Raw genomic sequence first — 15,299 nt, 5'->3', positions numbered from 1 at the left:
TGAATCTGAGGATGAAGCGATAAAGAGATAAGCTCAGAAAATAAAGCAGCCTTTTTCGTGACCATCCATTAAAAGAAGCAAGTCCCCCAAATAATTGAAATCCCTCATTTTTCCACGTTGGCCACGCTCCCAATCAAAGCAGTTATAACCCAATAGTGCCTGACTTACCAGATTTCACCCTGATGATTTATGCAAAATGGGGCCTTATGAGGAGGGAGTGAGACTCTGATCTGCTGCATGCTGAGCAGAAAGCAAGGAGTCGACCTGGCACAGTCCTTTCAGAACAGAGCAAAGGCTTCCTCCTCCTCTTTCACAGACAGGACCATAACAAGAGACTGTTTAAAAATCCCCATCCAGTGAGATTTTCCAGTGTTATACCGTGAAAACAAACACACTGAAAATACTTGAGAGTTGACTGTATGTCCCCTGTGCACCTGATGGAACGATGTCCTTGGGGAGAAGGACTAGGTGACTGGGCCCCCCCGGAACCCCCCCCAGGAGAAAAGCACCAGGAGTCTCACAGCACTGACCCGTCTGGTGTTCCTTTTTGGTTTATTTTTTCCATTTTTGAGAGAGTCATTTGGAACTATGATAAAAGGATAAGCCAAATAAGCTAATAGACTAATTCACAGATGTGTGAATATATAAGGGAAGCCCGGAGCTTGAAGAGAAGTTTCCGTTTCTGTTTACTGCCTCTCACGGGTCACCTGTGCCCCAGCGTGCCCCTGAACCAACACTCGGCTCCTGTTATCTGAGACACAAAGGTCAAGTGCCCGAGCAGCTCTTTATCTGAGTGGGGACCGTGGGACAGGCGGTCCTCTTCCGTAACCAGGCACTAGACTGACCTAGCTCAGGAAACACCTGAGTCTAAGACCCGCTCAGACTATATGGAGCCCTTCTGTGAGACACCCAGGCAGGACGCCCTTTTATTTTATAATCTGGACTTTGAAAACCAACATTTAGCAAGAAAAAGCATGGCGAAAGAAAATTCATTCAAGAGAGTTTAAGATGACCTGATCTTTTTAAAACCTACTTTTTTTTTTTTTTTTTTTTAAGATTTTATTTATTTATTTCCCCCCCAAAGCCCCAGTAGATAGTTGTATGTCACAGCTGCACATCCTTCTAGTTGCTGTATGTGGGACGCGGCCTCAGCATGGCCAGAGAAGTGGTGCGTTGGTGCGCGCCCGGGATCCGAACCCAGGCCGCCAGCAGCAGAGCGCGTGCACTTAACCGCTAAGCCACGGGGCTGGCCCTTAAAACCTACTTAAAATCATATGCCAAAAGAATTAAAAAATCAGTTCAAATCTGTATTTATCAAGTGTTTTTACAGTTTAATTTCTCACATATAATTCAGGCAGTAATCGATTCTTAAACTTTAGATCTGTTTAGCTAAGGTAAGTTCCTGAAGATCAAAGAAACATTTAAATTCAAAACACTTTAGGACATTCAGGTTTTCCAAATTGCTAATTTAATGTATTAAAAGCTAAACAAAGTAGAAACACTGGCACTTTATAAAAATGAAATACAACATTTTGAAACAAATGTTACAGATCTATAAATATTCAGTATACAGAATAACCCCTAGTTATTTGCATGTACCTTCTCAAAGCATATTTCTGTACATTCACCTGTTATATACACAATGCACACAGTGGTTAATGATCATCTTTTCTGTGAGGAACGTTTCCTAATAAGTAAACCAGAAAACTTCAGGTGTGATTTTCACTGGAGTCAGTAAGGCTGCCTTAGTAGAAATTTTAAGCAAGTCCTTGACCCATAGAGAAGGTCAGCGTTTGTTAGAAAAGATACTTGTCTTTTCATAAAACAAAATGACACCGATGAGGAAATGGCTTGGTAGTTGGAAAACAGATTTATAAAAAATAACTGCAGTGATTTGTATGGTCAGTTACACACTATGATCTAAACATCAAAAAGGAAAAACTTACAGAATATTCTTTTCCGAGCTCAGTGCTTTAATTGGAAATAAAGAAAAATACATGAATGGCAACTGATTTTTTAAACTCCCCATGGGGATTTCTGTTGCTGGAGGAAAAGAAGCAACTGCACGTTCACCTCAGAGAGGCCCAGCACAGACTCGCGCCCACCTGGAGCAGCGACAGAGCCTTGCTGACTTCCCGGGGGCCCTGCTGAGCAGCCCTGGTCACCGCTGACTGAAGAGTATAGAGTTTAGTACAGCATTACCTGAAGCCAGCCCTTTGTATGAAAAGTGTTAAAAAAAGGCAATTTCAGTAAGGATTATTTCCCTTACCAGCGTTTTTGCCGTTAAGTTCCTTTACACAGCAAGTTCTTGTAATTTGTTCATATTCAGACCTATTCCAGTTACATGCAGCACATAGAGCTGCCTCTAGCCCAGCCAGCACCTTCGTGCAAATTAGAATACGCCCCTTCTGGGGCTGGTAAGCCCCACAGCAAGACACGGCACGCGCAGACAGCAGGTCTGTTTCAGTCCCCCTCCCTGCCCTTGGCTGCACGCAGGGTGGCACTCGTCCCAGACCCTCCATCCCAGGCAGACCGGGCTGCTTAGTCACCTGTCTGCAACCCCGTCGGCTCTTTCGAAGTTTCCTGTACCCAAGATTTTCGGTATAATTTCAGAGGCTTCACAGAGGACTTCCGGCTGAGAATCACTGCTACCTAGCGAAATTCAACTGTATTAGCAATCCTGGGATGCTCTTCAATTCAGAAAAAGGAAGGGGCATTTATTTCTCACCCTGAAATGTAGGCTGGCTTTGATTCTTTCAGAGGTGAAGCACTGTAAGACATCATCTCACAGGCCTGGCTTTGTGCACTTGCCTTAGTTCACTCGGTTCAGAACAGGACCATCTCAGCATTTGTGACGCTGCTGGCTTCCCAGATACAGGAACCTCTACACGTGCTGATGCTGAGTAGGACCTTTTACTTTTGAAGGGCTTCAAAGTTAGTGACGAGGACTAAAGAAAAGGAAAGAATACTACAGGCTGTCCAAGTTCTCTCTACACAGACTCCTTTCCTTGCCAATATAAAGACTAAGGTATAGTTGAAGATTGCAGAGGAATACTCAAAATGCATGAGTGGTCAGGGAAGGGCTCAGAGGGGGTGCCTTGTTTTCTAGGCTTTTCTGAAACCTCAAAACGTTGGCATCAAAGTGGTGTGATTCAAAGCCACAGCTACGTCGCTTCTTGCCGCCTTGCCATGAGCCACATTCCTCAGAGCTCCGTCCACAGCCAGACTAATCCCATAAGCCGGCACTGGACAGCAGTGCTGCTTATGTGTCAGTGGTTAAAAAGGCAAAGAATATACTGGAGGGAAGATATTTTGTCTAGCTCCTAAGAAGTCATTTAAAAGGATAAAACCTCCATTAGCAATGTATCCATTTAAAACAAACATATGCCAGAGATGGCAAGAAAGAACAAGCGTCCCTCATGGGTTTTTCTCCCTACTGCTTGAAACCTTTTATAGGTTTAAAACACCCTTTCCGATTCTCTTTACCCGAATGCTTGTGTGAGAAGTGGAGAATCCTGTAGTTGGTCCACTGGGAGAAGGGGTCCCCAACCCATGATGGACAACTTGTCTCGGTCTTGTACCCGGAAAAGACGAGTCTCCCTTGTGCAGCTCGGTGAGGGGAATGTGTGTGTGAGTCAGTGCTCTCCGATCTCCTCCACAGCACCTAGGGGCACGAGGGTCTGAAGCCCACAAACGAGCCCTTTCCTGCTGTGCTGGAGGCTATGCTGTAGATTCCGCTGGTGTGGAGGTTCTGGCCACCTGTGCAAGCTAAGGCTCAGTGGTCGCCTCAAGCCGGGCTCTGGCGCACGTTCCGAGAAATCCTCTAGTGCCCATCCAAGGAAGCCAGGCACCGCCGTCTGTCAGGGTGGTGGCCAAACCCTTGGGATGCTTTTGAGACTGCTGTAGGGCTGCGTCTTCCCCTTGGCTTGCTTCAGGGAGGGAAACTGGCTTCCAGCATGTTCTGCATCTACCAAAAGCCCTCTCAGTTCAGCCCCAGCCCTTGAAACTTGGCAGTGTCTGTGCAGACAAAATAAGTCCTCAGTTCGCCTTTGCCTTTGACGTTGATCAGTCCGCGGCACTCACAAGAATAACCTAGGCCCTGGAGGATGGTACTTGTTTCTTCAGTAACCTGAAAAGGAAAGGAGACCTAAGTCTTCAGAAGCAGGAGGAAAACGTGTTGTGAGAGGGACACACAGAAATGGGCCAATGAGCAGCGTACATGTCTGGTTCCCTCCAAGCCTTCACGGTAGAATCCATGGCTGATTGCTGCCCAGGTCCTCGCACTTCTGGGGAGTTCTCTCCCCCGGGTTATGGGTCTCCCCAGGTGGGTTCTTACCTGGATTTTCCCAAGTTCCCCAGTGCTCTCCATGCGGCTGGCAACGTTGACCGTGTTTCCCCAGATGTCATACTGAGGTTTTCGTGCCCCAATCACTCCAGCAATCACAGGCCCGTGGTTTATGCCTAAAGATAATGTTTGCACTTGGCAACTTGGCAACTCAGAGGCAAAGCCTGGGGCCTCTGCCCTTAGGGGAGGCCACAGACTCCACTCACAACACAGAGCACTGACAGCACAACTGAACTGAAGGCTGGACCTGTGCTTCCCAGCTCTGACGGAGACCACACTCAGGATGTGAGAAGGGCCCTCCCTGCGTGTTCTTTTCCAGACTGCGTTACTCAAGGAGATGTCTGGGCCTGATGTTACTCTTCTGGTATCTGCTGATCTCCTCTTAACAAAGAAAGAATTGAGCTTTGAGTATGACTCTTTTAGCTAATAGTGATCACTTAGATTAATAACTTTGTTTTGTTCTCAGTGTATTTTAAGGTCATCTATTCACAGCCTGTGATTTTTTGTTCTCCATTTTCTGCAGTGATGTATTCCTTTTTACTTAAAACTTTCAAAAGTAACTTAATACTGTGCAAAGAAAGAATCATCACCCTATCGCTGGGGTCGTAAGATCAGAGAGGGCTTGCTAAGACTTTCCATAGTAGACAGCAAAGTATGCCGGATAGATGTGCGAGTGGGCTAGGCAGGGGCTGGCCATCTCCCACCCAGAGCCCGTCCTGGCCCGCCTGCCCAGGGCCCTCACCGACTCGGAGGCGGAAGGAGTTGAAGGAGTGCCTGTTGATGCCGTCCAGCTTGCTCATCAGGGCGATGCTGAACTCCACCATGATGCCAATGTGGGCGTGCTGCCGCTCCAGGTCCTGTGGGACAGAGCTCTGTGCGTGGGGACCGTGGGCGCCACACCACGTCCTCCTGCCTCAACAGAGCGTCAGGTGGACGCTCCAGGGCTGGTGAGCACTGGTGCACAAGCATGGGCCTGACAGCCACAGGGAGGGGCTGCGGGTGGGCAGAGATGTGCCAAAGGCTCCTCCAGAGGGTCCAGGACCTGCTCACCTCCAAGGGAGGGGCCTCCTGCCCCACCACCACCAAAAACCTCCCCCAGGCTGAGTCAGGAGCTTCTCTGCCCTTCCCTCATAGCACAGGGCATGGGGAGATGCCCCCTTTAAGTAAGGTGACAGGTCTGGGGACTGGCTGCTGAATTTCCCCTCACGTGAGTCTGGGACAGAGGCCACGAGATCCGCTGAGTACCTGGTTGTCGTGCCCCGAGGGGACGCTGAGCCCTGCAGCTGCCATGTACGTGCTGCCGATGGTCTTGATCTTCTCCACACCGCTGAACTTGGGCTTTAACAGCAGCTGCAGGACAAGGAGGCAAGGCCATGCGACAGCTGCAGCCCAGCCCCCCCCAGGTTCTGAGAAGGGGTAGGATTCCCACCCACCACTTCTAACACAGATACTCCTCAGGCCGAGGTACAAGTGGGGACAGGGCCCTGGCTCCCTCCCCGCTCCTGCCGTCTCTGTCTGCCCTGACAGTCCTTGTCTCGTCCCCTCCCTCCGTTCCCGTCTGGCCTCTCCTTCTCTGTGAGGAGCAGACTCAGCTCAGCAGCGTCTACACAGGCATGTCGATTACTTGCAGCTGAGAGTCAAGCCCACACTGACTTCCTCTGGAACAGGTTGATAGCATGGGCTTAGCTGGAAATCAGGCCGTGCTACAAGGACCTAAATCTGTCTTAACAAGCTACCCCTCACGGAGAAAACAACAAAATACTTATTGACTAGAACAAAGAAAAAGGCAAATTCGTATCTTTTATAATTTGTGTCCTGTATGTCCACCCAAGGGAACCGCAGCCCATTTGCCACTTGGGGCTCAGGATGCCCCGTGCCCCCCACCCAGGGCACAGCCGGACCTCGTCGAAGTCAGCGATGATCTCGTTGAGCAGGCGAAGGCACTCCAGGCCCTCCTTGTTGACGTCACACTCCGTGTAGAACACCTTGAAGTCCGGCACGGACGCGAACATGACACAGACGCAGTCGTACGACTGATGGTACCAGTCCTGCATGGGGCAGGGAGGACAGGAGGGAGTGGCCGCGTGGCCTCGTGCAGGGACAGGGAACAGACGGGGGGCACATCCTCGTGCTTCAGGAGCAGAGGCTACTCAACTGTCAGCGAAGCTTTGCGGGGAGGGAGGGCTGGGCCAGTGCATCAGCCTGGCTGTATCTGAGAGCAGCTGGGGACACTGAGACAGAAGAGTCTGAACCAGCGGGGCAGGGAGGGGCGGGCTCGGGTTGGTGTGGCCCTGAGTACACGGGTCTGTACAGCAGGGGCTGGGAACAATCAGGAGACCTGGGTTCTGTACCCACTAGGCCTCAGTTTCCTCATCTATAAAACTCACACTGTGACACAGAATTGGTGGAAATACATTTTCATCAACAGAGATTGTCCAGATTACAAATACCTGGACATATATCAGATCGTCGCGACAGTCCTGCCAGCTAAGTACTGTCAGCCCCGTTTTACAAGTGCGAGGATCCAGGCCCAGGGAAGTGAGGTGCCTCGTCCACGCTCACACCCACACCCAGGTCTCTGTTCGCACAGCTGACAGCAGGCGCTGTCTCCTGGGCGCGTGGGCGAGGCCTGGACCACGGACACACGCTCAGCAGGCACCTTAGCTCCAACCTCAGCCAGACCGCACGGTGCCTTCCGTCTCCTCCCAGCCGAGGGGCCAGCCCCTGCTTGCACCCACCTCATTTAACTTGTCACCAATGAAGTGGGCAGCCACGTGGGCTGGCAGGACGTTCTCCAGAAGAAGGCGGTTCACATTCTCCATGGTCTCAAACTCCTCATGTTCCTTCTTGAATTTCTTCTTCCACAAACAATCCAAGCGGCAGTAATAGTCAATCTGCAGTGGCGGGAAGATCAGTGTCACGGCCACCGTGAGCGAGGGCAGAAGGGCACACCCCGTCGTAACCCGGCGCTCCCACCCTGCACCCCGGCCAATGTCTCCAACTCTACAGCCACCTCCCAAGGGCTTCAGAATCCCAGTCAGCCGTGACTCAGTTCTCAAGTGACCCGCAGGACTGACTGTCCCTCGTGTCCTGAAGGGAGGTGATGCAGGGCGTAAGGACACTGACTCGGGAACCCCTGAGCCGGGGCTTCCCCCTGGGACCGTCTGTTGTCTTGCGTGCTGCTCGAAATCTGAGGCAGCTCCAGCCGCCCCCGCGCTCCCCCAGGTGGAGGGGAGGGAGGAGGCTGAGCAGAGCTAGGCTTGCGGCGGGCACGTCCTGGCCTCACCTGTCTGCAGAGCATGATGAGGGTCGTGTAGAACAGGACCAAGGAGAAGTTGATCGTCGTCTTCAGATCCCATGACGAGCAGAGTGGGGAGCTGCTGGAGAGGAAGGGCAAAGGCAGGAGTCGTTACCAGTCCCCACCCAGCCCCGAACACGGAGGCAGCGTGGGGCCCAGACACTCGGCGCGGCCTGTGGGACAGAGTGAACAGGGGGGACCTCTGCCCGCAGAGCCCACATTCCCACAGCAGAGAAAGTGAACAAGACGACTCCAGGCTGTAAAGAGAAGAGCGTGGTGGGGTAGAGGCTGACCGGGAGATGAGGGCGGCCCATGGAGGTGACATCGCGCTCACCCGGACAAGGGAGAGCCAGGGCAGAGGGAAGGAGAGGCTCCAGGCAGGTAGGGAGCAGCCGGAAGGGCGCCAGGGATGTGCAGACCAGCAGAGGGAGGTTGCAGGTACGAGCCAGACCCACAGGAGATTTTGTTTTCCATCCCCAAATTCCAGCCCTTCAGTTCCAGAGGAGCCAGGCCCCTCTCCTCAACCCTGGGACCCAGAGCCCCCAGAACCACGCACACATCAGCCCTTCCCATGCCACAGGTGTCACCCGCTTGTCCAGGGACAAACAGAGACAACTGCGCCTCCCAGAAGGCTGTGGAGATCTATGACACGGCTCCACACAGGGGACTGGTCTAGAGCGGAAGCCTGCCTCCCCCCACCCCAGGCTGGCCTAGAGACGGGACGACCCAGGTGCCCTCGGTGGGACCAGAGACGTCCTCCAGACAACCTGCAAATGAGTCCCACTCCTTAGCTCTGAGGCCTGCAGACCTGGGCCCTGGGCCCATTAACCCCTTTCTGTAAAATGGAACCATGCCACCTGCCAGTCCAGCCCACGAGGCGTCCAGTCCAGACGGGACTGAATGCAGACACACCTTAGCTTGAAATGACATCCAAGCAAAACAGAAGGTGCTAGAATGGGCCACAGCCGAGACGGGCAGAGGGACTGGGGTCCCGGCAGTGAGGGCTTTGGGCCCCACCTGAGGGTGCCGTTGGTCATGGTGAGGTTGCCCAGGCTGTGGCCACAGCAGCCCCACTGCCAGCACGGGGAGATGTTGAAGAGCACCAGGTAGGCCACCAGGGCCACTGTCAACAGCACGACCTTCAGCTCCAGGCTCATCCGCAGGAACACGGAGCACGCGACGAAGGCCAGGATGCAGCTGCAAGTGTAATACTGGGGAGGGGGGCACGTCGGTCACCGAGAGGCACCTCCCAGACCAGCGGCCACCACCTTAGCACCGACACACTGCCTCACGGAGCCCCTCTCCCCCTCAGGGGACTCCGTGGAGAGCCAGTGTCTTCAGCATTGCTCTCTCGCCTTGCTGACCACCCTTCTGAACAGAGAGTGGGCAACAGAACCTACAATTTTCTCATGTTGTGTTGTTCTTACTTCTATTGATGGCAAGTGAACTCATTTAAAGGAAAAAAAAAAAGGTAAATAAAAGCGCAGGTGGTGTGTGGATGGGACAGAAGTCTGGGCAGTGGTATGCACACGCCTGAACAGCCTCCCTGTCTCGAGTTCTGCCGCGAGCTTGCCCTTCCCAAAGTGCATCTCTGCCCACGTTACCCCTCTGCTCAAGATCATGCTGTGGCTCCCCATGGCCCCCAGGATGAAGACCAAGCTCTTGGATCAAACCTAGCTCCAGCTTCATCTCCCAGTTCTCCCCCACTCCCTCCCCATGACACAACCACCTGAAACCCCACTGCCCCCACTACATGCTGAGTGAGGACAGGCAGCACCCAGAGGGCCGGGCCAGCACCCAGACACACTCACCGGGAGGAGCTCACACAGGGTCCTCTCCCTGCTGCTCACGGCCCTCGGGCTCGTCTCGTTCCCAGCAGGCAGCCCCAGGGCTGGGAGAGGCATCAGCGGCTGCGGAGGAGACAGGTCCCTGTGAGGGGGGGATCCGGGGCCGAGCGGGGCTGGGGGTCTGGAGGGGCCGGAAGGGCTGGGCCCGAGGCCTCTGCATCTCGGGCATCCCCCATCAGGCCCAGCTCTAGGCACGGCCAGAGCCATTGTGCCTGAGTTTCCACGGCAGCCGTCGGCTTCCCGGGGGGCGGAGGAGAGAAGCGTGTAAAATGAAGACACGTGGGCCCCACCCCCAGAGCATCAGAGGCTGGTTGGGGCGGGCGGGGGAGAAGCTGGGGTCAGCGTTTTCAGGGAGCCCCCTCTTCCCAGGGGACACTGAGGGAGGTGGTCACAGAGCCCAGGGTGTCGGAGACAGGGAGGTGGGGGAGAGACCCCGGCTCTAGATGTGGGACTGGGAGGGCCAGCAGCAGACCGGAGCCGTCTGCAGCATAGAGCACCGGAGCAGGGGCCCCGGAAGCAGGAGCTCAGGTGTCCCCCCCAGCTTGTGCCCTGGGCAACTCTTCCCTAGTGAGGAAACTGAGTCTCAGAGAGCGGGGGACGGGCCTCCCCAGGGGGCCGTGAAGAAGGAAGCGGATGCCAAGGACACCGTGGCAGTTCGGGACATCTCGTCCTTGTGGGGTTGGCCACATAAGCTCTCTGGGGGCCCCACGTCCTCCTCTGAGGAACAAAGATAAGGAGCCCCAACCCGCCGTGGGCACCTCGCAGGGCCCGCCCCGGGGCTCTGGACAGGGTTACAAGATGACAGGATTCTAGAATCTGGGGGCTCCCAGGGTCAAAGACTGGCTCCCTCCACCCAGGAAGTGTGCCGGGGCACGCGGGGCCTTGCCAGGGCCCACCTGCCCGCCCCCAGAACGCACCAGGTTGACGGCGGCGACGGTGAGCACGCTGCCAATGGTCAGCACCGCCAGCGACAACCGCAGCAGGGGCTGCGTCTCCACCCGCTCGGAGACGGCCCGGAGCGGCCCCCAGGCCGGGCAGCACCTCTGTGGGGTCAGGGGGTCAAGTCACTGAGCGCCGACCGGCAGGGAGAGCCTGCCTGAGGCCTTGGCCTGGGGAGCGCCTGGTCCCAGGCCCCGCAGATGCGAGAGCTCCGGAGAGCTCCCCTACGGCGTGTCCGCCGGCACAGGCGTGCCCAGCCCAGAGCTCAGCACAGGCCTGGCCTGCAGACAGAAGGGACACTCCCACCCTTGGGGTCCTGGACAGCCACAGCCACGTGGGGACCACCAGCAGGCCTGGGAAAGCGGAATTCTTGGGAGAAGCCTCGGGAACACTCAGCAAATTGCCCTCCAGGCAGGGGCATGGGGGCTCAGCCCAGCAAAGCTCCCCAGGGAGGACCCCGGGGGAGGGACCAGGGCCAGAGGGAGGGGCGGTGGGCAGGGGCTAGCCCCACCACAGCTCCACACCCAGCAGGGCGCAGCCGGGCCCGTCAGGGGCCTCCCCACTCACCAAGAGCTCATCGGCAAAGCACAGGCTGAGCACCAGCCCCAGCACACAGGCCACCAGCCCAAAGGACACACCCAGAGCCGCCGTCCTGGGGAGGAGGAAGAAACCTAAGGTCTGGGGGGTCCCCTCCCCTCCCAGCACCCCAATTCTCGGGCTCGCCGGCACCTTCCGTCCCCTCTCAAACTACTGTTTTACACTGAGCAAAGGGGACCTTTGAAAACCGTGGTCCTGCTGCCCCACGAACATACACGAGGCCTGGCCAGGACATGAAGACCAAGACCAAGGTCACGTCCCCTTTTCTGGGCCAAGTATATAAGAAACGAGTGATTCCGCAGCCTGCAGACTCACGTCCGGCACCCGGTGCCATATAAAGTGTTCCCTGTTTTGTCTTTATTGAGCACGCCCTAAACCACAATCCTCGCGGATGCCCTGGCTGAACCAGCCTTCCAGAAACCACCAAGACTTGATCTTCCTCTCCCTGCGATCTGGCGCCCTGTCCCTGCCCCACCAACAGGGCCCCCGAGGCAGAAGCATGAAGTTCAGCAGCTCCTGATGTCCTGGCCGTGCCCCCTGGATGCGGCATGAACTCCTCCATCTAAGAGGGAGCTGATGGCAGCTGCAGTTTCAGGAGTCTGCCCTTCTAGGACCCAAACACCTCAGGCCAGGGTCGTAAACCGAAATGCCTCCAGGGCCACGCAGATAACAGGTGACTCCAAAGGTGAAAGGCATCCGGGAGTGGGGAGGCCTGCAGCTCGAGACAGCCGGCCCCTTCCTGCTGCTCACGCAGCTCCTTGCAGGCTTTCTGGGGGGTCCTGCAAGGTCACTGCCCCTCCCACCCTGACCCCAGTGGGCTTGACCATCCTGCCCGCCCCCCCCCGTCGACTGACCTGGGCATCAGCAGGACATGGACGAGCAGGATGCAGATGAAGATGAGGCCGGCACAGGCGAAGTAGTGGCGGGCCCGGGGGATGGGCGCCAGGCGGTACTGGGGGCCACGGAGAATGTGAGAGGGTGGCTGAGGCCACCGGCAGGCCACTTGCTCTGAACCTTTCACGGCCCCACCTCACCTCCAGTAAATCTGCTTAAAAACAACTCGCACCCCCTCGAGCTGCAATGATGCTCGTCGTCGTGAGCGAGGAGCTTTCATCCGTGTCCACTTTGCAGCTGCCCGTTTACAGGCAGAGGCAAGACCCGCCCCGCCCCGCCCCGCCCCCCACTTCATTTCCACCGGCCCTGAAAAGCTCCCGGCCCCAGGCCGCGGTGGGGACAGAGTCTGTGGCCCGGGGCTGCGGAGATGGGGGCTGGCGGTGGGGATGTCCTCACCCCACACTGAGGAACGAGGCCGGGCCGAAGCCCTGAGCTGGCGGGCGGGGGACCCTGTGCCACCCTCTCCTCCACGCCAGGCACCCCGTCACGATGGGGCCCACGGGGGCTCCTGCCAAGGCTCGGGGAGTCCGGCAACCTGCCTGGGTCACACAGGAGGCAGAAGGCCCGCCAGGCAGGCTTCCTGGGGAGCACACCTGCTCCAGACCCCAAGCTCTCCCCTAGGGAGCATCAGCTAGAGGGAGGCGCCCCTCCAATCCTCGGCTGAGGTGGAGGGAGGTCCCAGCACCAGGGCGCTGGGGCCCCCCTCGCGGGGAGGCCACACCCGAGGCAGATGGCTCTGAAACCTCAGTCTGAGAAACGGGCAACAGCACCCAGCGTGGCCTACTGTGCAGGGTTAAATGACGCCACCAGGATTCAGGAGGTGCTCATTAAATAGACAAATGGTCACTAGTGTGTGAAAAGCACGCGTTGTAGCGGCCAGAGGGGAGGCCAATCAGGTCCCTTCAAGGCTGGTACCAAGTCTGGGGCTTTCTCCTGACTGTGAGGCCCATGCCATCAGCCTAAGGCACGCCCCAGCCCGTGAGCCAAGGTTCCCGCATTTGAAGGGAGCAGAAATCTGCCCAGCCCAGTGGGCAATCACTGACGGGGGCTGTCAGGTGGGGGGGGGGGGGGTCCAGCAGGAAGAGGCCACGCGGGGCTGCACGGAGCCCCGCCCAACAGCCAGCTGGAGCACTTTCCCACACCACTCCCTGAACAGATCTGGGACTGTCGGCCACCCCACGGCTGCGCCCCCGTCCCACCCCAGGCCTCAGAGACCCCGTTCCTCGAGCTCGGTTCCTCACCTCCTGCTCGAAGCCCTTCTCCAGGAAGATGGACCCAAAGGTGTAGAAGTCATCGGACTTGGAGCAGCAGGGCCTGTGGGGCGGGCGGCAGACACAGGCAGGGAGATGGGGGGGAGGCGGGACCCCATCTTCGGGGGGAAAGAAGGGCAGGGGCACCCTTGAGACGGGGAATGGAGGCAGGGGCCCACCCTGGGGAGGAGGAGAGGGAGGAGAAAGGGAGGGGTGTGGCTGGCAGGGGCCACCCTCGGGAGGCAGCACAGGGAGGGGAAGGAGCCACCCAGACACAGCTGGAGCTGGGCCACCCAGTGTGAGGCACAAGGTGGGCTGGGCCACATGGGGCCCCACTCGAGGGGGGCAGGGCCAAGCAGGGGGCTCAGAGCCTCACCTGGTGGAGCTGAGCCCCTCGATGGCTGACAGCATCTCATCATCATAGGAGTCGTCCTCCGCCCGCCCCCTGGGGGACGTACTTCTGGAATCAGACACCCGCAACTGCATCACCCCAGAGCCAGCATCCACTTGCCCAGAGGCAGGGGTGTGGACGAGACGACTCACCCGAGTGGGGCTCCCAGATGCCTGCAGGAGGCCCCAGAGCCTCATGCAAGATGGTGGAGGGACAGGCAGGTCCCACTGAGGCCCAGAGAAAGCAAGTGAAGGCCTGGCAGAGGGCAGACCCCCAATCCGACCCCCAGTGCAAGGCCTCCTCCACTAAACCCACAGGGTTCCCTCACACCAACCCTGTTGACCCTGCTACCAGGTGGGTACCTGACAGGCACTCAATCATTGTGGAGTGCTGGTTCCTAGAAATACTGTGACCTAAGCCACAGTGAACTCTGTGGTCAGGGCTGGGCCTCACCGAGCTGCCCTCCTTAGCAGAGGCTGGTCAGGGCAGCCTGCCTGGAGGAGGTGACTGGGGCAAGACTTGGCCAGAAAGGCAGGCCACAGCTTGTGATGGGGGAACACAGTACACCTACCTGTCAGGGGTCCGGTGGCGCCGCAGGGGAATGGCCTAGAAGGGCAGGGAGGAGAGGAGACCATCATTCTCCAGAACGAAGGGCCCTGGAGTCTCTCCCGGTACCTGGTCTGTTATCTCGGGCACTCTCGGATAGATGGGGCGGGGGCAGGGGCTGTCCAAGCTGCAGGCATCCCGAACCAATGCTGACCCCGTCTGGGGAACGAGGAGAGGGACCATCCCGGCCCCACTCCGCAGGCGGGGCAGGGCAGGACCACAACCGTCTGTCAGGCTCGGGGAGGACACCTTTAGCATCCGCTGTCCCCCTTCACCCAGCTCTGCTCCCAGCGCTCCGGGACGGGGGACCCACCTTGGGCCTCCGCCCGTTGGGGACCGGAGTCTCACTGCTGCTCACGCTCTCGCGGTGGTTGAGGTGCGCGAAGGGGCGCGCCGCCCCCCAGGACTCCAGGTAGCGGGTCATGCGCACGGACGCGCGCATCTTCAGGGCCGCATCCCCCTTGGGCTTGGGGAGGTGGTGGCTGGGCGGCGGCGGCTGCTGGCTCTGTGGGCAGACAGACACAGCCTGTCCCATCCCCTCCCCCCTCACCCGGCTGGGCTGCCACGCCCCCACCTGCTCCCCCGACACACCGTGCTGTCCAGAGCGCGGGCCTATCTGGCGAAAGGGGAAAATGGCCACAAAGCTGCTGGGGCTGCGTCCCCCCGGGGCCGGCTGAAGCCCAGGACACCCCGGGCGGGGCCGGGCTGCAGGGGCGGCCCCAGCTCAGGCCCTGCCCTTCACGCACGGCTGTGTACAGCCCCTCGCGTCCTTCTTCGCCTCCCCAGGGAAAGAAGGGGCGTAAGGTCCTGAGCCCTAAGGCCCCACTTGCCCCGTGAGGCTTCTGGGAACCAGACACCGTCCTTGGGGCCTGAAGGCATGGGCCTTCCCGATGGAGGCGCCCGGGGGGCCGGTGCCCAGGGAAGCCACAGGCATCCTGCCCTGCCCTCCCACATGTGGCCGGCACATGTCCTTCCTGTGGGGAGCGGCCGGGAGGAAGGAGTGCTGGCTGGCAACCCGGAGAGACGGAGAGACGTCCAAGGCGGGGCTGTCCCACCCCCAGGGCAGCATTCCAGGGAGTTCCCCTCGTGCGGCCCCCAAATCATGGCATGGGTCCATTATCTGCCACGTGCC

The 15,299-nt window shown here is 57.8% G+C and overlaps 1 protein-coding gene across 6 annotated transcripts in view; it reads right to left on the bottom strand.

The window, feature by feature from the left end:
• Window positions 1-1,517: 1,517 nt before the first annotated feature.
• Window positions 1,518-15,299, bottom strand: part of ADCY7 (adenylate cyclase 7) — a 63,666-nt gene continuing 49,884 nt past the window's right edge. For 5 of the 6 annotated variants that reach the window (XM_058527776.1, XM_058527774.1, XM_058527773.1 and 2 more), the window contains exons 11-26: window positions 14,481-14,672; window positions 14,133-14,167; window positions 13,547-13,630; window positions 13,162-13,234; window positions 11,881-11,978; window positions 10,997-11,081; window positions 10,408-10,533; window positions 9,455-9,553; window positions 8,556-8,854; window positions 7,632-7,722; window positions 7,084-7,239; window positions 6,247-6,393; window positions 5,591-5,695; window positions 5,088-5,202; window positions 4,337-4,461; window positions 1,518-4,129 (exon numbers count right to left, since the gene is read on the bottom strand). In XM_058527776.1, the coding sequence (XP_058383759.1) occupies window positions 3,983-4,129; window positions 4,337-4,461; window positions 5,088-5,202; window positions 5,591-5,695; window positions 6,247-6,393; window positions 7,084-7,239; window positions 7,632-7,722; window positions 8,556-8,854; window positions 9,455-9,553; window positions 10,408-10,533; window positions 10,997-11,081; window positions 11,881-11,978; window positions 13,162-13,234; window positions 13,547-13,630; window positions 14,133-14,167; window positions 14,481-14,672 (1,977 nt within the window). In that variant the 3' untranslated portion in view covers window positions 1,518-3,982. The remainder of the gene's footprint in view (window positions 4,130-4,336; window positions 4,462-5,087; window positions 5,203-5,590; window positions 5,696-6,246; window positions 6,394-7,083; window positions 7,240-7,631; window positions 7,723-8,555; window positions 8,855-9,454; window positions 9,554-10,407; window positions 10,534-10,996; window positions 11,082-11,880; window positions 11,979-13,161; window positions 13,235-13,546; window positions 13,631-14,132; window positions 14,168-14,480; window positions 14,673-15,299) is intronic. The other variant, XM_058527777.1, reaches the window with a different exon arrangement.

Source organism: Diceros bicornis, chromosome 32, assembly GCF_020826845.1.
Source record: "Diceros bicornis minor isolate mBicDic1 chromosome 32, mDicBic1.mat.cur, whole genome shotgun sequence".
Classification (NCBI taxonomy): Eukaryota; Metazoa; Chordata; class Mammalia; order Perissodactyla; family Rhinocerotidae; genus Diceros; species Diceros bicornis.
Note: the sequence above shows the minus strand (reverse complement) of the source record. Positions and strands in the feature narration are given on the sequence as shown.